Raw genomic sequence first — 26,050 nt, 5'->3', positions numbered from 1 at the left:
ATAAATTACCGAGTAGCAAATATTTTAGTAGATTTAAAATGTTCATATATGAACAATTTTTTATTTGAAGTGCATCGAGACTCTAAACAGAAAGTTTAGAAGGGTTAAGTTGGGTCAAAACTAACACTACCATTGACCCGAGAAGTCACAATGTTAACCTATATAGCTCCTCGTTGAATCCAATCTTCCTCTCTCATACCACCCTTAGTTTTAGTTTGGCCTGTGTTGGTCTGAGGTTGGACCTGAACTCATGGCTCGAGTTTATTCCGGGTCGGATCTAGGATTTCTCTCGAAACCCGACCCAGTTGCATCTATGGGAAGTGGGCCCGACCCAGTTAACGTGTTTGCTGGGCCAATTTGTTTTCTACTTACCGACACACAAAACAAAATCAATGATTCGTTACAACCAATTACTTATTATACTTTTTTTTAAAATTATTTATAAATAACAGACAATTTGAGAGATATTTGATAATATTAGGCTCAAATTACTATATATATATATATATATATATATATGTATAAAATACTTTTAATTAGATTACTATACTCTCCCTAACTAAAATTCCTTTTGAAGTTTGACCACTGGATCTAATTTCAGTCAACAGTCAAAGTCCACTCAAGCCTTGAGCTACTTCTAGGCTGCTATGACCTAGCGGCGAGCAGCCTAGCAGTGAGTAAAATGATATATATATATATAAGTATGGGCTTGGGTTATACTTGGGTCTGAGGCCTTCCTCAATGTCTCTCTTTCTCTCTCTCTCTCAATATATATATATATGGCCCATTAAGGCCTTTAAATGGGCTTAGATCCGTGTAACTGGAATAGCGGGTTTCTATTGGGCTATAGTGGATTATTAAATTGGCATAAGAAGTTTTGAGCGCTTTTGGGCTCAAGATCGCATTACAAGTCACCAAAATTTGCCATTTAACCATCTCAATTAATTAGCAAGCTGGTAAGTATGGAAATCACTATATAACAACACCTAATGCCATAATGGAGTATTTCACATTTGTGGTAGATTTGTTACTATTTCCAAGTATTCTTGCATTTGGCCACTAAATCAAACCACTATATACAGATACAGTGAGGGTCCTCAAGTGGAATGAAATGAAATGAATTGCCCTATGCTCGCATTTTGTACTGGTATGAAGTAGCTACTGGACAGGCAGTAGCTTTTACATTTATTATAAAAAAGTATTTTATTTTAATTTATTCTGAATTCCTGGCTATAGGATAAATAAAGAGACAAGTAGGAGCGACAAAAATTGATCTGACCTCATAATTCGGTAACTCGGCTTTAAACGGGTTTGGATTTAGTCTAGTTAGATTCAGATCATAAATGAGTCTAATTTAAGTATTCAATAGATCACGTTTAGAAATTTTTAACTCATTTAATTAATAAGTTGTACTCGAGTTTACATTATCATGACTCAATCCGACTTGATTAATTGCTATCGTCAAGAGAAGCTACCTTTTGATTTATAGGTTAGATAACACGGTCAATCTTTTTACAATAATTCTAAACTATATGCATATAGCATCAGATATAGAATCAAAATTAATATCCAAGGTGAATTAAACCCATGATTTCAGTCATAAATTTGACGACTAAAGTTGAAAAACAAGTTAATTAAGATTTGAACTTTGAAGGCAAACACTATAGAGAAGTTAATTAAGATTTTACAATCTTAAACATTATCTGTGAGGATGCTTGATTATCAAACTGTTTAATATTTATGTTGAGGCTAAATAATTGGATTTGTCTGAGATAAAACTGAAGTCCAATCTCATACAAGTTGCTTCTCTTTCAAATGATACCCTTAAATTAGCTATGATAGCATTAATGAGCATAAAAGCATGTTATTTTTGTAATTGATAAATTTCTTCTGGGGACAAATATTTTAGAATCTCAATGTTTACTTAGATGTATCTTCTGTTTACTATGTAATAGATTTAAATAGAACTTTCAGCATTTGGCGATCACAAAATACTTCAGATTGTATCCGATTGCAACATTGTTAGCAGTCATACAGAAGAAGAACAAGTTGATGAGTTCTTAAGCTTCAGTCAGAGAGAAGAACATGCCAAATGATGAGGATCTGCATATAAAATGGTGGCTTATGCATTCATAAACCACCACATCCTCATGCCAAAAGCTTGTGGAGAAGAGCCCAGGCGTCTGATATATGTATATATATATATATATATATATATATATATATATATATATATATATATATATATATATTCTTGGTTTAGCTAAAGAGAGCTTGTTTGGATGGCATTGTTTTGATTAATGAGGTCTCTCTGTACGTCTGTCTAAAGATCTCGACGTTTCCTTGAAACAAACATAATAAGGTTGATGATTATGCTGAAAGACTGGAGAAGAGATAGATGAGTGCGGCTTGGATATATTCAGAGAAGCAGCTGCGAAGCATGGAGATGTTTACTGGTGATGTACCTGGGAGACAGCAAGCGAAAGTAAAGAGGTGAATAGGAGTTACAGAGGTTTCAATCTATGCTACTATATACTTGTATAAAATGCTGTTCATGTTTTAGCTTCTGAGGGTACACTGTTCTTGTATGTCTTTTGTTGCTTTAGAAACTTCCCCTTCTGTTTCACTTGTCAATGTTCTCTCCAAAGATCAAATTAAGCTGGATTAAGCTGGATTAAGCTGTTCTTGCATTGGCTCTGCCAACTTGTATATATATTACCTTTGATTGTAAACATAGTCATTATTTATCAACATTCACTTAAAATAATACACAAATATTGTCATTTATGACAATGCCAATAATAAAGAAAGATTAAAACAAACTATATTCGTTTCGCATGTATAGTTTCATGAATTAAGCTTTTTCAAAAAATTCGCTTGTCGTCCACCGAAATAAGCATATTAATTATAATTTAATTATGTCAGTGCATTTATGATTATCAATAGCACGACAAATGGCATAAATAGTTTGAATCGTAACGCATATTTTCGCTATATAACTGCACCACAATGTTATTTCTTCTTCATCATCGTCGTCGTTGTCGGTCAAGAACTTCGATATTCTCCGACATCAATTCGCGCTAAGTAAATATTTATTTTTCAGCCATTTTAGTATATTTTTTTTCTTTACTATTAGAAGTGCAAGCAAGTATAATGAAAATTCTCCATCTATCTCCATGGCCATGCTTAATCGTAAGAGCTTATAACAATACATCTATCAATTATTTCTTTCTATGTGAAAGTGAATCTAATTTTATGTGTGTTTGTATACAGGGGAAATGGACCCAATCAGATCTCCTCCACTGCCACTGGGACTGGGAGCCCTATCACAACCCCCATACCCGCACCTACTACTTACCAATATCGGCCGTTCGTTCCATCCGACACAAACCCCAAGGATCCCTTGCCACCGTCCATCCTACGACCTCCTCCTCTCGTCAGCCGTCCGATCTCCAGCGTGAATCCCGAGAGAAGCCAAGTGCCGTTTCCGGACCTCACATGTCCCACGACCCCCCCCCAACCTCGTCGTTTCCGCCACTCCTTGCCTATATAATGACCCCCTCCCTTTCCTCCATTTCCCGATCAAGATACCCTTACCTTCGCCCTAACCCCTGCTTTTGCTTCCTTCACCGATCGTTACTTCCGTTCTCTTTCTCCTCCTTCGACGTAGTCTCTGGCCATGGGTGGGAGGGATCGCTCGAGCCGCGGTGGAAAGAAGAGCCGCGCCGCCGCGGCAAAGATCGCCGCTCCGGCGAACCCCTCCCAGGGTCAGGATCTTGATCCGGGGCACGCGAATCCGAACCCCGATCAAAACCCTAACCTTAGCCCTAACCCTAATCCGAGTGGGAATGATGAGTCCGGGTGGGGGTATTGTACCGAGGAGCAGCTCGAAGAGCTCCTTCTCAAGAACCTCGACGTTGCCTACAAGGAGGCGCTCTCGCGCCTCGTTGCCATGGGGTACGCAGACGACGTCGCGCTCCACGCCGTGCTGTGCAGCGGTCACTGCTGCGGGTCGTCGGACGTCGTCTCCAACATCGTCAAGAACTCCGTCGATTACCTCAAGAACCCATCGCTCGCCTCCCAGAGCCCTTCCTCCGCCGGAGCGGGGAGTGGGTTCACCGATCTCCGCCGCCTAGAGGAGTACTCGCTCGCCGGCATGGTCTGCCTCATCCAGCAGCATCGACGGTCCCTCTCTCGCGGCGACGCCATGTGGTGCCTCCTCATGGGTGAGCTCCATGTTGGTCGCGCATGCGAGATTGAGATCCCCGTCACCCCTGCTCCTGCTCCAGCTCCCGCAGCTTATGCCGCCCCTCTCCCCGCCGCGGCTGGTGAGGCCGCGTCCGATGACTCTGTGCCGCAACCTGACTTTGTGCCGCAACCTAATCAAAGCGAATTCCGCGATGCGACTGCTGGTGGCGGAAGTCGCACTGATCGTAGTACCTTCTTTAGCCTCTCCCCTTCCATGAAGGCCGCGATGAGGAAGGGCGCAATGAACTCTGGATTCTGCCGTTTATCGAAGCCTTTGACACAAGCAAAGGCCGAGAGCATCGCTGTGTTCACGGCTGAACAGCAGCCTAAGGAGGATAATTCTTCCGCTGGTGCGGATGCTAGCCCTTTAGCTAGCAACCTCCAAAACTTAGACCTCGTGGACACTGTGATGAAGGAGTTGGAGAATCTGACCATTCAACAGAATCCACCAGATGGACATGCGGATCCCAAGACAGATAGAATCTATGACCTTATTCGCCAGATTCGGGAGCTCGAGTCCCTGGTGAATGATCGGAGGAAATGGGCACAGGAGAAGGCACTGCAGGCCGCCCGGAAGCTGAGCAACGACCTCACAGAGCTGAGGATGCTACGGCTGGAGAGAGAGCAGAACCAACGACTGAAGAAGGGGAAGCAGGCATTTGATGACGCCACAATGAAGCGGCTGACAGAGATGGAGAATGCACTGAAGAAGGCCAGTCAGCAGGTGGACCGGGCGAATGCTGTCGTGCAGCGGCTAGAAACAGAGAATGCAGAGATACGGGCTGAGATGGAGGCGGCCAAGCTTAGCGCCTCGGAATCTGCAAAGAGTTGCCAGGAGGCTGCCAAGAGGGAGAAGAAATGCCGCAAGAAGCTGCAGGCTTGGGAGAAGCAGAGACAGAAGATGGAAGATGAGATTGCGGAGGAGAGGAAGAAGGTTGTGCTGGCAGAGCAGGACCTGAAGAACATTAAGCTTTCCGTTGTAGCAAGTGAGGTATGCAGAACTAATACCCGAGATTTTATTATATGTAGTTCATTTTGATCACATCTTTTTCTTTATAGGCATCTCATACTTTTGAATAGACAATTTGCTGACAATCTCTATTATCCAATAAGTTCTTGTAGTTGACAAATCATACTAGGCAAATTCTGAAGCAACTTAAGTTTTGGATGTGGAATGCAACAGCGTGAAGCTATTGACAAGAAGTTTTCTTAAGATTTAGTACCTATGTTGACGAACTTTATGCACATTAAGACACTTAGCTCTATTTCAATTCAGAGCTTGGGGAGGAATATGCTCCTTGGATTACAATGTTGTGCGCATCCCATATTGGTTCTTATGTAGTGCAGGGATATTGATTTGACAACATTCTCCACATAAAAGATGGATAGGTGAGTAATATTCTAGTTTAGCTGAGTATTCTACTTATTTTGAGCACAACTTATTCGGGTCCATCTATCTGCATGCTCTCATGTGTATTCTATTGTCCACAACTTATCTATGCAACTCTCCACCCCTTGTACTTCAGTGATAGTAACATTCTATGCTCTGCCATGCAACTAATTTCGAAAGAGACTGTAGGTTATATTTGTGAAAGTAATGTCTGATCTGCAGGCCAAATTGAAAGAAGAAATCAAGGCCAAGGAGCAAGCCATGGCATTGGCCGAGAAGGAACACAGAGCCAAGGAAGAAACCAAAGTTAGTGTCCAGCGAAGACAAGAGGCCCTGAAACGCAAAATGGAAGTAGATGCTCAACGCTACAGGGATGACATGCGAAGGCTTCAAGAGGAACTCGCTCGTCTGGAAGCTTCCGGTGGATCATTCCCGCTCACCGCTTTCGCCCCCAATTATCTTTCGGGGAACCCAAACAGAACAAAGGAGAAGAAAGAATCCAACAGGAAGGCGTCTGGCAAGCTGAGTCATCACAAGGAGTGCATCATTTGCATGAAAGAAGAGGTGTCTGTGCTTCTATTGCCTTGCGCTCACCAGGTCTTGTGCATCGCCTGCAACGAGGACCAGGAGAAGAGGGGGAACACTTGTTGCCCATGCTGCAACACTAAGGTTGATGAAAGGATCCGCGTCTATGGTGTGAGCTCTTCCTGAAGTCTAAATGTTGCTTCTTGAGCTTCAGGGTGATCCAGAGCATGGCTTGACTTCCAACTTTTTGACCGTTCCAGGAGGATTTGCGTCGATAGTTTGGGTGAAATTTCCTCATTCGTGATGAAATTTCGTGTCCGTTTTTACTGCTGTTCCCCTTATGTTACCTAGTAAATTTGAGGTTTCTTTTCCCAACAGCTCTTTTACATGTGAAAAAAAAGGACCCGTTTGAATATATATATATATATATATATATATATATATATATATATGTTTATATAAATGAAAGCTGAAAAGAGAGCTATTTTGTGACGTGTTAGTGTGCTTTCAAATGCTTGGTTTCGCTTGTTGGGGTTTTGGTTGCACTTAAAGCACCCTATTCATTTTTCGAGTAGGAATACGTTTCTTTTAGAATTGATGTAGTAATTAAATAATATTTTATTTTAGTATATTAATTTAATATTCTCTTTGATCTTATTTTATGTGTTTTTTTAAAATTATTTATTAAATATTATTTTATCCTTTAAGATGATAACATATAATTACTAGTCATATAAGTTACTATCTCCTCTCTAAAAGTAACTTTGCATACTTGGACAGTTCGAGGCATTACCTCACATAGCACTCGGAGTTATAATCTTACATATCCGCGCAGCGCAAAATATTATTACCTTGCATGCTTGAGTTCGGAGTTATAACCCTCACATACTTGAGTGTGGGATTATAATCGTATATTTGCATGATGCGATCTGAGTTAGATCGGATCATATCATAGAGACATTGTGCTCGATGAATCGAATATACTTATCTTATTTATTCATATTTATATTTTAAGTAGAGTCTAAGTAGATTAAGATTTATTTAATTAGTTAAGTTCGTTAACTTTTGAGTAGTTTCAGAAAAAATATTATGTAGGTATTCAACCAAATATTTTGAAATCACTTGAAAAAGATCAAAGATACCGTGATCTATAATTTTTATATTTAAGATTTTTCTAAATTAGAACTCGCATGCTAAATAAGTACGATGGGCTATGCATATTAGACTTAAAAGATTTATATAATTTAATTAGATTTATTTCAGAGATTTATATAATTTAACTAGATTTATCTTAATAGGTACATAAAAAATATATATAAATAAATAAAATAGATATAAACTTAATAAAACACAAACTAATAGGTTAGCTAGATTAGTATTCATATCTTTTTCGGATTACTTTTGTGTTCCAACTCTACCTGACAGCAGAGTCTGAATATAATCTCCAAATTAGAAAGTTGTAAATGATGATGTCATCGAGCTTTTTTTAATTAACAATCTCACTAAATCATATAAACTAACTAGATAAATAGACTTAATTCATAGAGTCAACCTGTGAGCCGATCCAAATCAAACCCGAATCTTGAACAAGTGAGTGTATATAAAAAATATTAATAGTTTAGGGATCTAAGTGAAATTAACGCTTACAACTTACGGATAAGATTAAATTATAAATTATTTAAGATTAACTCAAAGTATCCTAACGAGTCTGTTACAAACCCTCTTAAAACCCCAACACCTGTGCCCTCGAGGGACTCTTCTTGATTCCCTTTCTTCTACGTTTACTACGCTTCGCCTCGCCTCGCCTCGCCTCTTCTTATCTCATCTCCCCTCCTATATATATATATATATATATATATATATATAGATATCTCTCTCGCTCGCTCGCTCGCACGCTTTCTTATTCATCTACTCGCATGCAAACAACCACAATCCGATCCCAAACTCGTACTCTCTACCAGATCTTCTTCTTCATTAGACTTTCACGAGATCCTTCTCCTTAGAAGAGACGGAGGATAGAGAGAAGGAGATGGGTTCGCGATCGAACGAGACACCCAGTGCTACATCTTGGCAACGCAATTCCTCCAATGGTCACCTTCTCCCTTCCGACGACGGCCCATCTGGATTGCTTCGTGACCGTAGTCCTACCGAAAGCAGTAGCAACTTGGGCGGCTTCTTCTGCGAGGCGCCGTTGGCGACATCTACACCCTGGTTGACGTCGGTGATGGAACCTAGGTTGTTTAACAGTTTCGGAGCTTTGCATCTCGGTGATGGCGGCAGAGAGGACCCATATCGATCCTTGGGTCTCGATGGCAATGTCGGGATGAGGAGACCCCTGGAGGAGGAACACCCGGCCCTCCGCCACTCTGTTCATCCAAGTTATGTGCTTTCGGATGAGGAAAGAAGGATACTCATGTCAAGATTGCGGCAGAATTACTTAAACTCCTCGCAATCCGGTGCTCCGGTGGATTATCCGAGCTTCTTGTGCGGCAGCGATTTTCCCAATGCCTTCCAATTTCCCAGCAATTTAAGATCAGATACTGAGCAAATACTTTGTCAAAATGATTTATCTAATCACAATCAGATCGGAATTCTTGGTCGAGATCTTTGTTTTTATTCTAGCTGTGTACAGGGGAGTGTAAACCCGTTGTTGCGGCACAACTGTTTTCCTCTTACTCCTGTAAGAGAACAGGGGAAAATCATGCAGGGTGAGTTATTGCAGGAATTTCAAATGAGAAAGATGAGACCACAACCTGCAGTCACAGGAAATAGAAGGAATTTGGGTGACAGTGGCTTTTATGCTCTTGCAAAGGATGAGAAAGGTTGCCACCTCTTGAGGAGAATTATTGAAAAGAGGAATCCTCAACAATTGGACATCATAGTTAATAGTGTTCTTAGTTATGTCTCGAGGCTGGCAATGGACCCCAATTGCAGCAATCTAATTCAGGAGCTTCTGAGTGTTTGTACTGAACAGCAAAGGTTGAGGATAGTTGCTGCTCTCCTACAAGATCGGACGGGGCTAGTCAGGATATCTCTAGACATTCATGGGTATGCTTATATTGTTTGACTCTAACTCTCTGTTCATGTGCTGTATACTTACATGATCTTGTCAGGTCGTATCTTTCTTGATTAAGCTTGGTATCGTAATGCTCTATTGTTTCAGAAAAAGGGTAGTGCAGAAACTGATAGAAGAAATTAAGACGACTCCAGAGCAAGTTTTTTTGGTGACAAGTTCCCTTAAAGATGGATTCCTTCGACTTCTCAAGGACGAAAATGGCAGTCATGTCCTCCAGTGCTGTTTGCAAGTTTTTAGGCGTGAAGACAATGAGGTATACGAATATTCTTGTTATCCTAATTAATTATGTTTCATTATTGGATTTTATGGATTTTACTATACATAGTTGTAACTGATTGTGCCCTTCTATTGGCTGTTAATAGATGTATATTAATAGATACGAAGACAATAGGGTATCCGCATGATTATTCATCTAGGACCATTAGTTAATAGCTGGTACCATCTTTTATGTAATTTTTTTTTCAATTTTAGATTGTCATACCGTAATTCAAAATTCAGATCACTTGTTCTCTCATAGGTAAAGATGTAATTATCCGTTATACATCTACTGTTCATTTATGAGTGAAATAACATATATATCTTTCGGTTGAAGGTAGAGAATATGTTGCTTTCCAATCTCTTGGTAAATTCTTGAAGGCTTCCCCTACTTCTTTTTATTAATGTATTGACAGAAGTACATGATTTTCTTGAAAATAGTCTAGCAAGAAGAGAAAATTGCTTTGGCATTGTTTCATTTTCCAGTTATTTAGCTTGACTTATCTTTGTCAATTATTGAAGTAACTCCCAAACTTGATCCAAAAATTCTAAGCTAAGAAGAGTGCCTTGCAGTCCCTCTTTTGATGCATCAGGTGAATCACATCAAAGATTGTCATTTGATCCAAAATGATGTTGTTGTACCCTGTATTTGTATTGACATTTTCTTGAGTTTGCCTGTCTATGCATTCAGATGTGGAATATGCGGATATTGTTCCGTGATCTTGACATCTAGGTGAGATATAATTCAACACTTTGAGAAGGATCATGCTTTCAAAGTTTTTAGTGTTTCTCATGAGCTATTAACTACATACAACAAGAATATAGTAGTTTGATTTTGATGGGTAACTCACATCCATACCCTGTAAAGTTAATCGTTTCTTTGGCTCAAATATTACATATTCCACCTGTAACTATCTGATAGTTGCTTCAGTAATTCGTCAGTGCTTTTTGATATGATTATAATTTTTTATTCTTCATTAAGATTTCCTGAATGACATATATAAGGTCCAGAATGCATTGATAAATAAAATGCCACAGGAACTATTCGGGCTTGACCATCATGACTGTTTCTTCATGTATCCCAAAATTCTTTTTTCTGCAGTATATATAACTTCTGCAGTGGAACTCCTCACCATCTAAGTTATAAGAAATGATGGTGTGTGAGTCAGATGAACAATTTTGTTTGATTCTTCATGATGTCCACATGAATTATCTTATATTCTGGAATTTGAACTTCTGTTATGTTGCACCAAATGTACTGACAACTTTATCTGGATAGGTCTTTCTTATTGCTGCTGTTAGGCACTGTCTCGATATTGCGATACTTCAACATGGATGCTGCTTCTTGCAATGCTGCATACAATATTCCACTGGGGACTATCGAGAACACCTTGTTAAAAAAATTACAGATAATGGGATTGATCTTGCTCAAGATACTTACGGGTAATGACTTAGTTGACCAGAATTCTTATCCATTCATAGATGTATTACTAGTGATTTGTGATGCTGCCAGCAATACTTTCTAGGAAATATTGCAATTCGTTTCTTTTTTCTTTTTTATATTCACCAATTATTACTTTGAGGTAAATAGGGAATGCAAGGAAAATAATGCTGCTCTTCTGCCTTCAGAATGAGATCTCAGATTGAATGATATGTTTTTAGACATTTCCAAGGGGAAAAGTATTGGATACACCTATTGCATTAATATACTAATACTTGATAGCAATGTTCAAATCCACACATCTCAGCATGATTATTTATTGCAAATAGAGGTTTCACTTTGGATGGACTACAATAAATGCATTTAGGAATGAGGATTGCGTATCTTATTTAATGTTTAATATCCTCTTATATGAATAGTTCTCAAACTTTTTGGTGTGGTTTTCTAAACTTGATTAGTTATTCACAATCTGTAACACCTTTAGTAAAGTACCAGGTGAATCAAGGCTTGTGTGCACATGTAATTTTGTAAAATTTTGAAATTTTCCATGGACATGCGTCGAATCTGATACGAAAGCTAATCTGATGATTCTAAGGAAGTTGTTGTGGAGGCGTAGCAATGTTCACTAATCTTCTTTGTTTTTCATTAATACTTGTTCCTGGACAACTTAAATTTGCATTATACTGAAGTTATATTACCTTTCCAGAACCTGTGGTTATTGAACTTGAAAAATCTAATGCTACACCAAATGGCCAGTTCATTATATTCATACGATCCTCCATGGGTAGGAGCCTCATGCACTGGAATGCCCTTTTCATTGTATTTATACAAAGATGGTCAACGCTCTAGCATATAGTATGAAAAGTTTATAGAATGAAAATTTAGACAAGACGTACAATATGTGGCAAATCAGAACAGAACCTGAAAGCTTTTGCTTTAACCTGCTTCACTTTGTTTTCTATTCTTTGTTATTTTTTTTTTATCACAGTAGGAGATATACTGGCAAGTTCATAAAAATGTGTAGCTTATCAATTATCATAATACCTGATATAATTGTTTATTTTCCATTATCCTCTGGTTATTGCTTAATCCTACTATTTGGTTCTTAAGAGAAGCAGTCTCAGGACAACTGGATAGACAAATAAGGAATACAAAAAATCATTTTATGTCTTATAATGAAAATCATGGGGAATCACTGTTGATTTATTATCCTAAGAAAGTATGTTTTCTAAATTTACTAGTCATGTCTTTATAGTAAGTTGGTTCTTCTCCAAGTGAAAGAAATAAGCCACAAAATTCTTTAGTATTGGTGCCTCACATGTGGACATTCCTGCTTTTCTGACAGAACAACCATAGATTTGAACGGTTCTTATGTCTGGTAAGAGTTTAAGCTGTTATGCAAGTAAATTTGAGCTTTAGCTTTTAACTAGAAATATTGTTATAATGTCTGAAAAGCAGGAGATGCTTATACACGCTATATTTGGAATTTTCATCCAATCAGTTCTGTAGTGAAAACTAACAAACAGCATATAGATGAGAATTGCATATGTGAAATTGTGATTGCATTAATATGAGCCTTTTGTTACATGTTCGCCTTCCTTGTTTTTGTTGAATTGATTCTTTCTATCCTAATGATTTCTTTACTTATTCTGTCTTAGAAACTATGCTGTTCAATTTGTTCTGGATCAAAAATTTCCATCAGCAAATGCAAAACTAGCTTCCATGTTCAGAGGAAATTACGTAAGCCTGTCAAAACAGAAGTTCAGCAGTAATGTGGTGGAAAAATGTCTTAACGTTTTCGGAGAAAAAGATCGAAATTTGATCATAAGTGAAATTCTTCAAGTGTCTCAATTCCATCTATTGCTGAACCACCCTTATGCAAACTATGTCATCTCAGCTGCCCTTGAAAATTCAGAGGTTTCCATCAATTGTTTGTTTCCTTTTTTTTATTATCTTCAATGTAATTGAATATTATTATAGAAATTGTCTTTTCTCCAGGATCCTCTCCATACTGCATTGGTTGATGCCATTCTTCCTCATAAAGCAGCCCTAGAAACCAGCCCATTTTGTAAGCGGATTTTCTTGACAATAGGTCAGAGACGATAAAGATGGTATGAAGTATCTTACACTATACACACTAGATTGTAGACGTAATACTTACTGGATAACACATTGATTGCAGTTAAAGTCTTCTACCTTCTGTTAGGTACCTAGGTAATACGAAATCGAACGGACCTGTATTATTTTCTGCTGTTGTCTTTAGAAACTTAAGTTTTGTGGTTGTAAAGACAGTCGCATCATATGTGACTGAGCATAACTGGAGTACAGTTTTCTTGTTTGTGCAAGTTAATTAATATTTCGAAACAGTAAATACTAGGAATGTTGAGCTATTGTTAGACAAGTTTGTATAAACTTTATGCCCTTTTTGTCTGCTGTTAAATCTATCTACATATTTGTTGAAACATTTCTTTATTGCATTGAATTAGCTTGCTGTTGCTGTTCTAATTGATTGAAGTGGGTGTTGGATTGGAAACCTATAAATGCAAGTAGTACGAATGATAGCACTTAGCTAACAAACTGTTTATACAACCTAGAGCTGGGTGGAAGAAAGTTTCTATATGTTCAACATCAAATAGTTCAGACTAATTACTTGTCCTTGTTTTTGTTGTTGTTGTGATTTTCACTATGCTTATCTAGTAGATGATTTACTTCCAACAATGTAAGTGACTTTTTAAAAGGCTACACACACACACACACACACACACACACACACACACACACACACACACACACAAATATGCTTTCTTAGTGTTGCATGCCGAGTTCAAATCAACTACAGAAAGTTGAAGCAGCAATGTCGTCATTGCTTGTGTATAGAAAATGTTCCTGAATTTTGACTTCGTGTAAGAGGGCATCACTTCGTATGACCGGTAAAACTTACTCTTTATATTCAATGGATCATGGGGTTAAGTCTTGAAAATTGACTATCGAGAATTGAAGGTAAGACTACTTACATCTCTCATTTGGTCCCATATAGGCGAGGGCCTGGTGCTCTTTGGACTCTCATCTTCTTTTGCTGTTATTAAGAGTCTTAAAGGAGGCTTAATTTGTATTTTCTTAATGTTAATATTAATCTTGAAAATTAATGTTAACAAAGGTCTTACCTTTTTTCCTTTTCTTTTTAAATTAAAGGATGAGAGAATATATATTGAACATTCACTTTATTTAAATGTGTGTTTAGTTGCCTTTTTTTTATATAATTATTATATATATTGAACACTCCTTTTTATTATATAATTATTTTTAGAGTAAAGTGATGACTTTTTTTTTCACTTTTTAACAATCAAACACCTTTTTAAGTGGATATTAAGATATTACTATTAGAATATAAAATAAATAAAATTACTATTATCTAACGGTTTAAGTTTTTAGAGTAATTTATGAGTTAACATAGTATCAGAGCCTTAAACTTACTTCCTAAACCCTACCCAGAGAGGTGCCAACCAGTGCAAAACTGAATCTGCAAGAGCCCAACCAAGTCCAACAGCCTGGAACTTTATGATCCTGGGAGATGTTTCTAAGAGTCAACTGTGTCAACACAAAATAGATGCCAGCAGCATGCATCTATAATGCCACTAAGTACTTTCAGTAGCTCCTGATAGGGATCAAAAGTATCAATACTGCTGTTGCTGTTCCAAGATAAACAAGAGCTGCTTTTATAGAAGTCCCAATAGTGTCATATTCGGATAGAGGAGTGGCGGAGTAGTAGACGATGTGAGGACCAAAGGTGAGAACAGCACAGTTGAAGAAGTGGAACACCATCAATTGATATCTAAAATTTTACTTGGCATCGTTCTCCTGGTTGCAAATTATAATCTGGACGGAAATCTCTCTCTCTCTCTCTCTATATATCTGAAGAATAGTAATATTTTTAGTTGGATTTATATAATAAACACAGAAGTCCAATATGAAGTATGTCAAAACATAAGTTCTGCCTTTAATCAAATTTTGATAGATTAATGGGAGATTCAAAGAGAAAAATATATATTTGAGATGTAGTATACTGAGATGAGTGATTATGAATCGTAATTGGATTGGAGCAGAATCATTAACCCCTCAAACATCATTAATACAAACAAAGCTTATTGCATAGTTTTACTGTCCTCATATACTAGGGCACTACCACACACATAAGATGCTATATAGCCTCCAAAGTACTACTAGTAGGAGCACCTCGGATTTATTCTACCATCAAGAGACTGAGACAACCCAGAACAAACAGCATGCTGTTCTTGGAAGGCAACAAGAAAAGGAGGGCTCAGGAATCCCCATGCCCTAACAGGGCAAGAAGCATCTTCTCATAGTCCCCAGAAGTATCACCTGCGACCGCGCGATCCAAAGGAACACTGTTCCTCTTGTTGTAGACTTCCTTTATCACTTTCAGGTCCACCTCTGCCCGAGTAGTTATGACTCTGGTGAGAGCATTCTCATCTGTTCCCATCCCATTAATCGCGAAGCGAATGACTTTTTCAAAGTATCTCTCAGGACAACAGATACAACGTACGACAGCCCTCACTCCAGTGAGAAAGTCATCCTTGGGATCCGATTTCAGATCCTGTAAAATGCAAAGGCTTGTTAAGATCTAAGTTGAAGTTCAGAATATTGGTCATCAGATTCATGTTGACATTTGCTTTACATTCAATTTACTCTGTGAAAGCAAAGAAGAGGATAAAATCTAAGGGCAGATTTAATCGGATGAAGAAAGATATATGCAATGCAAACCACAATTATAGTCCTGTACTGTAATAGTTTGTGACACTGATAATTGTGGCTCATGTTGATCTAAGTGGCATTCTCCTATACAAGGAAGTACATGAATGCCATGAAATAATTTAGCTTTCTGTAAACTCACTAGTAGATATTAGTGGGTGAAACAAAGAGAAATATGACATCATAGTAGTCATGAGTGAAAAATTGTGGCAACAAAACCAACAATGAGTGTCAAATAAAGTAAACTAACACTCCTGATATTTGTCACATAGCGATCTCTTGAAGCTACATTGTCCTTAGAACCAATATATTCTAGCTGGCACATTTACTGCTACACTTTGAAACCATAATGAATGAGAATTAAATGAAAGTGGACCCAAAATATTGGGACTACAGGTTGTTGTTCTTAAGGAAAGGAAGAATGTAGAATGCCTTTGGAATAAGTAAACTGGGGAACAACAAGAAAATGATAAATATAACAAAGCATTACAACTTGTGTACATATATAAGCATGATCTATCTGCGAGTTGTGTACAGAGTACAGACCTTGTTAATTGGATTACCAAACTCGTCATTATAGTGATTCAGTGTTGCAATTAATTGAGCTTTGCTTCTTGTTGTGAGGATCCTTATGAGATCTTCATGGTTGTAAGCCTTGTCAGAAATATTTTCATGCAGCACCTTGGCTTCTGATTTTGCCAAACTCACATTCACCTCTCCTCCCTCATAGCGGTATGAACTTACAAGTGGCACCAAAAGCTGAAATATAGAATGCAATTCAAGATAATCCATAAGAATCCTTCTCCTTTTTCTCTCTCACTGTCTTATAATAAATTTAAGACAGGAGATTTAATCAAATAAGATCAAAGAGTATATTACACTAACACTCTTGGATAAGGATTCACAAGAAATCTGAGAAATAGCAAGTATGCAAATAATTTCATATCTCTGGCACCGTATATAACAAGCAAGACTAGCCACCATCAATGAAAGCCCAATTGCAGGTATCAAAGTTTCAAGTTTGAAATCAATAGATTATCTTCCACAGAGAAGATCATTAGAGCAATTATATAAACCAAATTCTACATCAATAGCACCACAATGCATATCCCACTTCCCTCAAAATCACAATTTGAAGTAATCAAAATTCAATTTTGACAACTATCAAGTAAAAAGAAATCTACACCGAGGAAATAGAGTGATCAAAATAGAGCATCAAAAGTTCTCATCACCTTGCGGAAATCCCCAGTAGTATGCGCCGCCACGTCCTCCTCGAGCGATCTCTTGAACCGAGCATGGTAGGCCTGCCTCACAGCAAACAGCTCCCCAGAAGTCCTAGCGCAGGCGATCTCGATAAGCACACGGTTGCTTGGATTCCACTTCCTCACCGCCTCATTAGCGAGCACGGCGTCCCTCTCCGCCGGATCCAAAGTCCACAAGATCACCGCCCTCTGTTGCCAAATAAATCAGGATCTCAAACCAGAGAGAGAGAGAGAGAGAGAGAGATCAGAAGATCATAGACGAGAAATAGACCTCGAAATCGCCAGAGATCTCGTCGTCGAGCGATTTGAGGAGCTCCTCGCCGTAGATCTCGGCGTAGGTTTGACGGATGGCGCGGCGTTGGGTAGCGTTGCGATGGGCCAGGATCGAGATAATCAAATCCTCATTGGTGCCCCAACCTAAAAGGACCCCGATCGGGTGAGGCCAGGGTTTTCTCAATGAGATCGAGAGATCTAAATGGAAGAAAGAATGAGCAATGGAGAGAGAAGGAAACAGAGAAGACCTTGGAAAGCCTTTCGCAGTTGCTCGCAGTCTTCGGCGACGGGAGGAATCGCCTCGGGAATCGTGAGAGACGCCATTGATGAACTCTGAGAGAAGAGAGGAAAGCTCGAGAGGTGGAGAAGACGAGGGTTTTTAAATAGAGAAACTGAGAGGTTTAGGGTAAGCTTCTTCTATAATTGCGGATAAATAAAAGTGAGGGAACTACGTGGCTATCTACTGCTGGTTTCTAGTACATCAATGACATCATACGCGTTGACTTTGAGGAAAAGGGCGGGTTGGTGAAGGTTAATTAATCGATTCCCCAGGGTCGATATATTTTGGCAATGGTACCATTGTACAAATTGTACGTGCGCTAAAACTATACGTTCGTGACCGTTGATTGGAAGAATTTATCACTCATCGGACGGCGAAGGACGTAAGAAGAAGGTGGAATAATATAACTTGGCTAATTTTACGAATAAAACTAAGTTTTCTTGGGATCTGATAAATAAAATATATAAAAGGCCGGCCTCACCTGCCCCTCATGGCATGGGAGTGCATATAAATAAAGAGTGTGAGGAAGAATGTACGTGGCAACGGGAGAAAGAAAGGCATAAAACTGTTACTCGAGATTTAAAACTTAATAAACAGGCGACTCCACTGGGGATCGAACCCAGAATCTCTGGTTCCGTAGACCAGCGCCTTATCCATTGGGCCATGGAGTCTTAGATGATAAAATTTTACTCTGTAGAGAACAATATTTTTACTCCTAGATTTCTCCTTCTTTACAAGAATTAATTATTAATATTTCAGCACAAAACTAAAGCTAAAATCAATATGATTCATTCTACTATAAACAAGCTGTTAAATAACTAAATTATTTTTGTGATCTTCAAATCAGACTATATAAAAGAATATGAGTGATTAAGTCATTTCATATTTTAGTTCATGATTGGTTGCAACTATATATTTTAAACTGTAATAAGAATATATTGTCTATTAACTATAACAGATCGTACTCATATTAATAAATAATGACTAAGAATTAGATGTACTTATTGACATCACTATTCTTAATATCCACGTCTCTGCTTGGATTCTCAGATGCCATAAAAAATTGTGAACAATGGCATTCTAGTCCCTTTCATATCCTGCTTGATGAAGAGTTTATAGCTAGATATCACAACTATAGATAGGAAGGAGGGAGGAATCACAATAATCTGGTGGGTTACACTTTGTTTCTATTTTTTAAATTTATTATTTATTTTTATTTTGTTTTGGTTATGGTCAGGTTGGTTCCAAAAACTCTCCCGTCCATTAAATAAATATATATATATATATATATACATAGTCTTTTGTGGTCTACTTCTCACATAAGCTACTACTAAGCAATTTTCTAGTTCATTAGTTGATTCCAATACCTAGTCCCCATCTCTCTTACTCTACTACAGTCGAAACCCCAACAAAGACCTCTTTTTTCTAGTCCGACACATCTTTGCCCTAGACAAGCTCCCCTCACACTTAGGAGCGCCACAAATCCTAGCAGGCCCAAGGCCCTCTTGTGGGCCAGTTAGGGCTTTCGCCTAGTTAAGCCTTGACCCACGACTCCAAACCCTATTTGAACCTTAGCCCATCCTTCACTAAAAGTCTAGTCCATGTTCATACCAAAATTTATCCCCGAATTCCACCCTTAAGAGCTCGAATTATTCTAAATCCCTAGCTTATCTAGCTAGACCTCGAGGCCATAGTCCAATCAAGAGCTTTCTCACTTTTGACCCTTGTCCGAGCTAAGACCTCGAGCCTTCTCCGTAGCCGAGTCTTATTAAGACTCGAATCTATCTACTCAAACGACAAATATAGATTCACATCTAAATGACATGAGAATCATAAAAGCTCTAGCCGACCAAACCAAGATGCCCTAAATCGAGCCTGCAGTTCCTTGCGGTTTAACCCACCGCTGGTTACTTTGAGCACATCCTAACCTAGGGCTGTATCAATTAGTATCAGAGCTACCTTGGATGGCGACAATTTGGTTTCAAAGCTGATTGGATCGCACCAGCTTTGATTGTGTATCAAGATACCGTGCTGACGTGGCAGCATATGAGCTTATAATTAGTTCCTATGACCAAACTTTTAGGAGGATGTATAAAATTAGGCTCAGCCCACTTATTACCAGAATAGTTGTCCGATATCTTGTGCCCTGTGCTACAGATCATCTCAGCTGGAAACCTGCACGACGATCTTTTTAAGCTTGAAGTATCCCATTTTTTTTTCCTCCAAAGAGAAGTAAGCTAAGCAGCGAAGTAGGAGAAGTCCGATCGGCGAAGATTAGCTATCGATGATCTTGTCTCGAGTAGGGTTCAGTGTTTTGATTTCGCCTTGCGTTGTTTAATTTGTGTTTTTATTGAAGCATTTCCGAGTTTTTAATGCCATAGATGACAGTCGATGGTGGTTTTACAGCTTCGCTCCGGGATGATGAGTTCGCCGAGGATGTCAAATCGTGAGGTATCAATTGCTAAAAATTCTATACTTTTTGGTTGATAATATGATCAGTATGTTTTGCCTCGGAAATGGGCGCCAGTTTAATTTGAGAGAACTTTTGGATGGATGAAAGCGTAATGTAGAGGTGCTTATTTTCTGCAGAGTTATTAGAAAGCTTCATTTCTGAAAAAAAGAAACAAGATTTTATGTGATGATACCAAAACTGACCAAGACAAGCAATTCATTCAGATTCATGTCAACTAACTGTTCTTCCGCTGATACTGTCGACAATCTACCAAGAAGTTGTGAATGAACCTTTTTGTAAGGTGTTCATTAATCTTGGCAGCTCTCACTCCCTAAATGGATCAATTGCTTCATCTTAGAGGGATCCACCACTATAATACACGCAAGTTGGACTAGGTGTGTTTGAATTGATTTGTATAGATATCTGTATCCACGTAATAGGTACTCCTTTTGGGGCTCAAAATCCATGAGAAACTTGACACTTATATAATATACTAATATTTCTTAAATATTCAATACGTTACTAAACTCATTTCTCTTTAATTTTCATTGCTATAATATCCTATTAAAAACTATTTTTTATTTATGAATTTAAATAAGTGAATATATAATATTAAAGTACTCTTTGAGCTCTTTTAATTTCATAATTAATTTATTATTTAATAATGTGTGGATCCCACTTAAATATTGGCTCAAATTTATAAAATATTTATGTTCAAATATACAATATTTTTAACAAACTCAAAGTTTCATATTATGTTGTCAATGTGCAACACTGATATGAGATTTAGATAATCTTATCTTTTGTATATACTAGTTATAAATCCCTTCTTAAGTTTTAACCCTTGGGTTTCATACTACTGCAATTACCTTTACTAAAAGATTGTTAATTTGATCCTTTTCTTGGGTATAAACAACAACTATTTCTTTCTTAAAGACAGGAAGTTAGCTGAGCTGTTGATTAGTTTCTTCACATTAAGAATATCAGTTGGGATGAATTTGGTTAGAGTGATGATAACATGGTGCTTCTCCAAGGTGATAGGCATGCTAATGAGGGTTCAAGTAATTTCCTGAAGAAGACACAACTTGGACTGGATGATGATGTCAGAAAAATCTATGATAACAATGAACCAGCCAGTAATATTCTTTGCAGAAACAAAGGAGCAGACTTACGCTCTCCTTCAAATGAAGGAAGCACCACGGCACCAGAGGGTATTCCGCCTTATGCTTCAGGAGTGTTCCCAGCATCACACAATTGTGAGTCCATTGGTGTCACCACTTTAACTTCACATAATCATAGGATCTTTGATAATTTCTTTCAATGGTGCAGATGAGCACCCTGCATGCCACATTTCACTTGATATGTCTTCAGCAGATGGCAGATTTTCTTTTACACAATGTGAACATGATTACAGAAAAAACAATCCCCTATCCTGTGGTTTACTTGATATCAGCAATTTTGAGAATGTTGACGCAACATTCAGGTAGCTTCCAGATTGTTATTTCAGGGCGTTACTAATGTGGCAGTAAGGCTTGGCTCTTTGCACCGCACCAAAGTGGTCATTCAAGCCATGAAAAATCTCCAATATTGGAGGTAACACTGCATGCATCTTACAATTGATAAGTCTCGCATTGGCGAGATCTTTGCGCATTGTGACGCCCTTTGTGAATTGTTATATTATTCTTGGTGCTCGGTATCTTTTTTGTGCAGAATGACATTGTTTTTTATTTTCATTTTCAACTCCTTTTTGGAGAAATTGTGATTTGGCATTTGGACAAGGGAACGGTACTGTGGGTGAGCTGTTATCATTTTCACCCTTTTCATCTGAACTTAATGGTTCCGAAGATGCATATGGGACAGCCTTGGAGTGCTCTAGTTTTGACTTTAGATCCTTGGGCGGTACATCAATGCAACTGGGTCTACAGGACAGCCTTCTTCCTGAGAATGATAGAATGACTGCTGTCACTGATACCAGTGCTAGACCTTCTCTAGGACCTTCCACATATGATATGGCTAGGTCTATTATACAAGAACAGGTGAGACTTGCATTTATATTTATTGGTACATGTCACATTTTGAAGGTCTGAGATGAGAATTGCAGGCATCCTATGGAAGTGTAGGGAGTGAAATTAAATCCTCTACTATTCAAGCAAGCAATGAAAATTGTTCAACTGAACACGGGGACATCAACAAGGTAATGATGCACTTTTAGTTTTTGGTGCCCCTTATTTTAACCTAAGGAATAAGACAAGCTACTGTTGTTGGTTTTTGTTAACTTTGACTATTATTTCCAGCCAAAATCCTTTTGAAAAGAGTACTAGCTAGTGAGATGGTTAACACATGAATGTTCGCTCTAGAGATAGAAGCTCCTTTACTTGCTCCAGTGAACTCTATCAGTAAAAGCTCCTTTACTTCAGTTAACTCTATCAGTAATTCTTATCACTAGAAGGTCCTTATCCCAATGAACTCCACAAGTAATTCTATCAGTAGAAGCTCCTTTACCTACTCCATTGGATTCTATCAGTACCTTTAAAATGTCAGTTCTGCATATAAGTTATGGAATTCATGATTTTCTCATACACAAATGCCTTATGTACATATCTGTTAAAGTACTGCAGGTCAATCTGCACAGGAGACCGGAAAACCGACAATCATCTAAGGGGAAGGGCAAAGATAGATTTTCAGAATGTGTTAGTAGCAGCACTTCTTGTGAATCTGAGCAAATTCAATGGAATGCAGATCAGAAACATAAACCACAATATTCTCAACTTCTTGACCCAAACATTTTCTGGCTTCCTGATGCTTCCTGTAATATGCAAACATTCAGTACCGATGAACAAATGGAGGGTTTCCTTCCTTCACACGGGGATCTATTCATGCAAACAACATCAAGAATTATGTGTGAGACCGATGAAAGCTCGTCCTTTATTTTTAGAGCCCCAGATCAATTGTCAACTCATGGCACTGAGTGCCTGGAGAGATATCCTGTTCTTTACAATAAACCTCCAGATGTGATACTAAAAGAGATGACGGAAAAACCATGTCTTGGACAGAACTTACGTGCTGCACTGACTATGAAGGACCAATCCGAGGTTTTGACTAGTAGAACTGCAGTTCTGAAACAGAACCAAAAATCTCCCAAAAGAACTAGAGGTGACAGCAAACTAGAAGATTTGGGCTTTGTAGTTACTGCAATCTCAGGAGAATCATCAACATCACAAAACTCTTGTGTGGCATCTTCTTCCGGTGACATGTTAGTAAAGGACGTTTGCTTCCAGCAGCTTCAGGAAGTCATGGATCAGGTATAGCTAGTAATGCAGTAACTGCATGAAATCTTATACTCAGCTGCAAATATTCATGCAGAAAGCACCATCTGAGGACATACGTTATATGTTTATATATATCTTCTTGAAAATTCTGCATCTTGTGAATATCTCCCTGCAGTAAGGATGAAAGATTGCATTCTTACTTTATCTTTTGTCGCATGGATATGTGAAACCTGAAGTCAGCTAAAAATAAATGTGAACCTGAAGTCAGAGAGTTGTAACTGCTCACCATGACTATTAATACTAATCACATTAATTCTATATTCAGAAATTCAAGCTTGTCTAGACATAATCTTGTCTGTATAAGATCTAGTTATCTACACTATGGATTGCCACTATAGCCCTCTCAGGAGATCCAACAAAATCCTGTCAATTGTACTTGCTACACGCCCTTTCTTTACATTGAATAGTATATTTTCTTACTGTAAATAAAGATTATCAAATTTTTAATGCATTTATTATGTGTTCTTTCTTGTACCAGAAGCTATTGTCTTGTCTATAGGACACGTCTTGCATTTCAGAAGAGATAAAGGATCTATTATTTTGATAGACCTGCTGGACTTTTGTTATTGCTTCTTCCTTTTAGCCAATATTTTTCATGTTCATTCATTAATTTGCAGTTAGACATCAGATCAAAACTGTGCATTAGAGATGGTTTATATCATTTGGCCAAGAGTGCTGAACAAAGGCATAAATTTGCTGGTACAAACAGTGAAAGCAGAGAGTGCAAAAGAGAAGTTGAAGGTTTAGAAGATTTGATGAGGTAGACGCAATCTCCTAAACTTTTGAAAATTATACTTCCATAGAATGCCAATTGCTTGGAAATGGTTTTTTGGTTTGTTAATATGCTGTAACTGTTTGATATGACACTCAGTTTCTAGAATCTTCTATGAATACAAAAAAGAGAAAATGAAAATGCTATCAAGATAATATCTGATATATAGGGCATCATATTAGATTGGATTGTGGATTAGTAGGATCCTATTAATTTCTTTATAAGGTTACTGAGTAATGAATAGTGTAACAAATAATAAAGAAACGTCAATCTAGATACATAATTACAAATAAAACAATTGAATAGATGATTCAAGATGAGTAACATATTTGACAATTCGCAACTTTGACATGATGGCACACAAAAAATGCATGGAGAATTTGCGAGGGGCAAAAGGATCAGGCTTGGAATAATAGTTATAGAGACCAAATACTTATTTATTTTTCACTAGCTTGAGGTTCTTTACTTCTTTTATTCCTGTGAGTCTCTCATTTACATTCTAATTTTAAAGATCAATATAGATCTCAAGGTAAAACCGTAAAAGAATGTGACTAAGCATTGTTGGGTGGTAATCGTTTATTACTTACAATGCAATAAACTTAGGTGAAGTAACCATCCATCATCAAGGGATTATGGAAGCGATAACCATGTTTCTTTGCTAGGTTGTTTTCCTCATTTCATTATTATCATGAAATGAAGATCTAAATATCTAATTGTTCTTAGCAGGTGCACAGGGCATACATCACTCAGAACATTGACAAATCCTATATATCGCTCAGTAGCACATCTACTTTTCAACAGACCATCAGACTCTATGATTGCAAGAGCTGATTATGTCATGTCACCTAAACCATATATAACCGTGAGTTTCTAATTATATATGTCAACCTTGCTATATTTCATGCCAAATATGTCATTCTTTGTGCTAATTCTCATGACAGAGCTAGCAGCTTCGAGGTCATATACAACATGTAGCTTTGCTGAGAGAAAAAAAGAAGAGAAAGAAATATGTTAACTCTGGCATTCTGCTCATGGCCTCTTACCCAATAGTAGATGTTTTACTGAGATTCTGCAGAGGATCGTATGTGGTAATTTTGGGTCTTATTTTGCAGTTGATGGTACCAATTTCGGACAACACCTATATATGTATTTTGTTGGCGTGCTATTTCTCTGTTTATTCTATACTATTACAGTATTAATATGATGGCATGATATATATTTTGGATTCGAGGCATATTGTATCATTTGCCTTCCAATGTTTGCAAACGAGGTAAAAAGAGCCGTAAGGTATTGTCTGATGTACACATACACATACCGGTTTTATGTTCAAGATGTGAATTTTATCTCATTTGCAAACAAGCTACATAGGATAATAATACCTAATGTTCATTCAAGATGAGAAGTTTTATGCTTGCATGCCTTCAGGTATGGGATACCTATGTAACTACTTAGAATTAAAATAAGCAATTGAACTTTTGACACTTCTCACTTCTAACCTAGAACATGGCACTTTCTTCCAAAAAAAAAAAAAAGTATTTTCTTAAACCACCATTATAACTCAATGATTACCATCATGGATTCAATTTCTGTATTTGATAGATTTTTTTTTAAAGAAACTTTGTAGATAATATTTAATATATATTTTTTTAAATCAAATCGGCGGTAACAATTTGATTCCAAAGAGTCAATAAATTAATTAAATAAATGTATAGTAAATTTTACCCATAAAATAGGTATTCATTTTGGAGCCCAAAAAATTTATAAAAAGTTTATTATTTATATACTATAATAGCATTTCTCAAATATTCAATGAGGTACTAAATTTTATTTTTTTATTGTCATGATACTAACTTTAGAGTCAATTTTTATTCACTTCTCTTCATGGATACGACAATAAAATACTCTTTAAACTAAATTAATTCCACCATTAATAATATGTGGGCCCCACTTAAAATTTAGCTTAAAGTTAATAAAAAA

The 26,050-nt window shown here is 37.6% G+C and overlaps 4 protein-coding genes and 1 non-coding gene across 11 annotated transcripts; 3 read left to right on the top strand and 2 right to left on the bottom strand.

The window, feature by feature from the left end:
• The first annotated feature begins 3,563 nt into the window (after positions 1-3,563).
• LOC140760161 (MND1-interacting protein 1-like) lies at positions 3,564-6,596 on the top strand. The gene is made up of 2 exons (XM_073096996.1): positions 3,564-5,239; positions 5,861-6,596. The coding sequence occupies exons 1-2, from the start codon at positions 3,680-3,682 to the stop codon at positions 6,347-6,349; spliced, it is 2,049 nt and encodes a 682-aa protein (XP_072953097.1). The 5' UTR covers positions 3,564-3,679; the 3' UTR covers positions 6,350-6,596.
• A 1,419-nt stretch (positions 6,597-8,015) lies between these two features.
• Positions 8,016-13,302, top strand: LOC140760472 (putative pumilio homolog 8, chloroplastic). 2 transcript variants are annotated; one of them, XM_073097446.1, is made up of 6 exons: positions 8,016-9,211; positions 9,327-9,492; positions 10,774-10,937; positions 12,594-12,852; positions 12,934-13,046; positions 13,142-13,302. In XM_073097446.1, the coding sequence occupies exons 1-5, from the start codon at positions 8,193-8,195 to the stop codon at positions 13,039-13,041; spliced, it is 1,716 nt and encodes a 571-aa protein (XP_072953547.1). In that variant the 5' UTR covers positions 8,016-8,192; the 3' UTR covers positions 13,042-13,046; positions 13,142-13,302. The 2 variants fall into 2 exon arrangements, with proteins under 2 accessions (XP_072953547.1, XP_072953546.1); XM_073097445.1 differs by having other exon boundaries at positions 12,934-13,302.
• A 1,706-nt stretch (positions 13,303-15,008) lies between these two features.
• LOC140760186 (annexin Gh1) lies at positions 15,009-17,644 on the bottom strand. Its single transcript, XM_073097032.1, has 5 exons — positions 17,489-17,644; positions 17,239-17,384; positions 16,938-17,156; positions 16,252-16,464; positions 15,009-15,550 (listed from the first exon to the last, which is right to left on the bottom strand). Exons 1-5 carry the CDS (start codon positions 17,562-17,564, stop codon positions 15,254-15,256), a joined length of 951 nt encoding a protein of 316 aa, XP_072953133.1. The 5' UTR covers positions 17,565-17,644; the 3' UTR covers positions 15,009-15,253.
• A 474-nt stretch (positions 17,645-18,118) lies between these two features.
• On the bottom strand, positions 18,119-18,191 carry TRNAR-ACG (transfer RNA arginine (anticodon ACG)). Its single transcript has one exon. It is a non-coding gene; the product is annotated as a tRNA-Arg (tRNA).
• A 1,434-nt stretch (positions 18,192-19,625) lies between these two features.
• LOC140760310 (uncharacterized) lies at positions 19,626-25,317 on the top strand. Of its 6 annotated transcripts, XM_073097229.1 has the most exons (11): positions 19,626-19,819; positions 19,927-19,971; positions 20,110-20,367; positions 20,909-21,228; positions 21,302-21,455; positions 21,726-22,008; positions 22,074-22,166; positions 22,591-23,274; positions 23,919-24,061; positions 24,797-24,935; positions 25,015-25,317. In XM_073097229.1, the coding sequence occupies exons 4-11, from the start codon at positions 20,991-20,993 to the stop codon at positions 25,018-25,020; spliced, it is 1,740 nt and encodes a 579-aa protein (XP_072953330.1). In that variant the 5' UTR covers positions 19,626-19,819; positions 19,927-19,971; positions 20,110-20,367; positions 20,909-20,990; the 3' UTR covers positions 25,021-25,317. The 6 variants fall into 6 exon arrangements, with proteins under 6 accessions (XP_072953330.1, XP_072953329.1, XP_072953328.1 ...); XM_073097228.1 differs by lacking the exon at positions 20,110-20,367 and having other exon boundaries at positions 20,913-21,228; XM_073097227.1 differs by lacking the exon at positions 20,110-20,367.
• The last annotated feature ends 733 nt before the right edge of the window (positions 25,318-26,050 follow it).

The sequence above is a fragment of the Typha angustifolia genome, chromosome 5 (genome assembly GCF_048772165.1).
Source record: "Typha angustifolia cultivar Huaian chromosome 5, ASM4877216v1, whole genome shotgun sequence".
NCBI lineage: Eukaryota > Viridiplantae > Streptophyta > Magnoliopsida > Poales > Typhaceae > Typha > Typha angustifolia.
The sequence above is the reverse complement of the archived record's forward strand: the minus strand, read 5'-3'. Positions and strand labels throughout refer to the sequence as shown.

Excerpts from the sequence above, each read along its gene's own strand:
- LOC140760310 (XM_073097228.1), top strand. The coding sequence starts at position 20,991 with ATGGTGCTTCTCCAAGGTGATAGGCATGCTAATGAGGGTTCAAGTAAT. Across the intron at positions 22,009-22,073 it reads GGTCTATTATACAAGAACAG|GCATCCTATGGAAGTGTAGG; the intron begins GTGAGACTTGCA and ends TGAGAATTGCAG. Across the intron at positions 23,275-23,918 it reads TTCAGGAAGTCATGGATCAG|TTAGACATCAGATCAAAACT; the intron begins GTATAGCTAGTA and ends ATTAATTTGCAG.
- LOC140760186 (XM_073097032.1), bottom strand. The coding sequence starts at position 17,564 with ATGGCGTCTCTCACGATTCCCGAGGCGATTCCTCCCGTCGCCGAAGAC. Across the intron at positions 17,385-17,488 it reads ACTGCGAAAGGCTTTCCAAG|GTTGGGGCACCAATGAGGAT; the intron begins GTCTTCTCTGTT and ends GGGTCCTTTTAG. Across the intron at positions 17,157-17,238 it reads AGATCTCTGGCGATTTCGAG|AGGGCGGTGATCTTGTGGAC; the intron begins GTCTATTTCTCG and ends ATTTGGCAACAG.
- LOC140760472 (XM_073097446.1), top strand. The coding sequence starts at position 8,193 with ATGGGTTCGCGATCGAACGAGACACCCAGTGCTACATCTTGGCAACGC. Across the intron at positions 9,493-10,773 it reads TTAGGCGTGAAGACAATGAG|GTCTTTCTTATTGCTGCTGT; the intron begins GTATACGAATAT and ends TTATCTGGATAG. Across the intron at positions 10,938-12,593 it reads CTTGCTCAAGATACTTACGG|AAACTATGCTGTTCAATTTG; the intron begins GTAATGACTTAG and ends ATTCTGTCTTAG.
- LOC140760161 (XM_073096996.1), top strand. The coding sequence starts at position 3,680 with ATGGGTGGGAGGGATCGCTCGAGCCGCGGTGGAAAGAAGAGCCGCGCC. Across the intron at positions 5,240-5,860 it reads TTTCCGTTGTAGCAAGTGAG|GCCAAATTGAAAGAAGAAAT; the intron begins GTATGCAGAACT and ends TCTGATCTGCAG.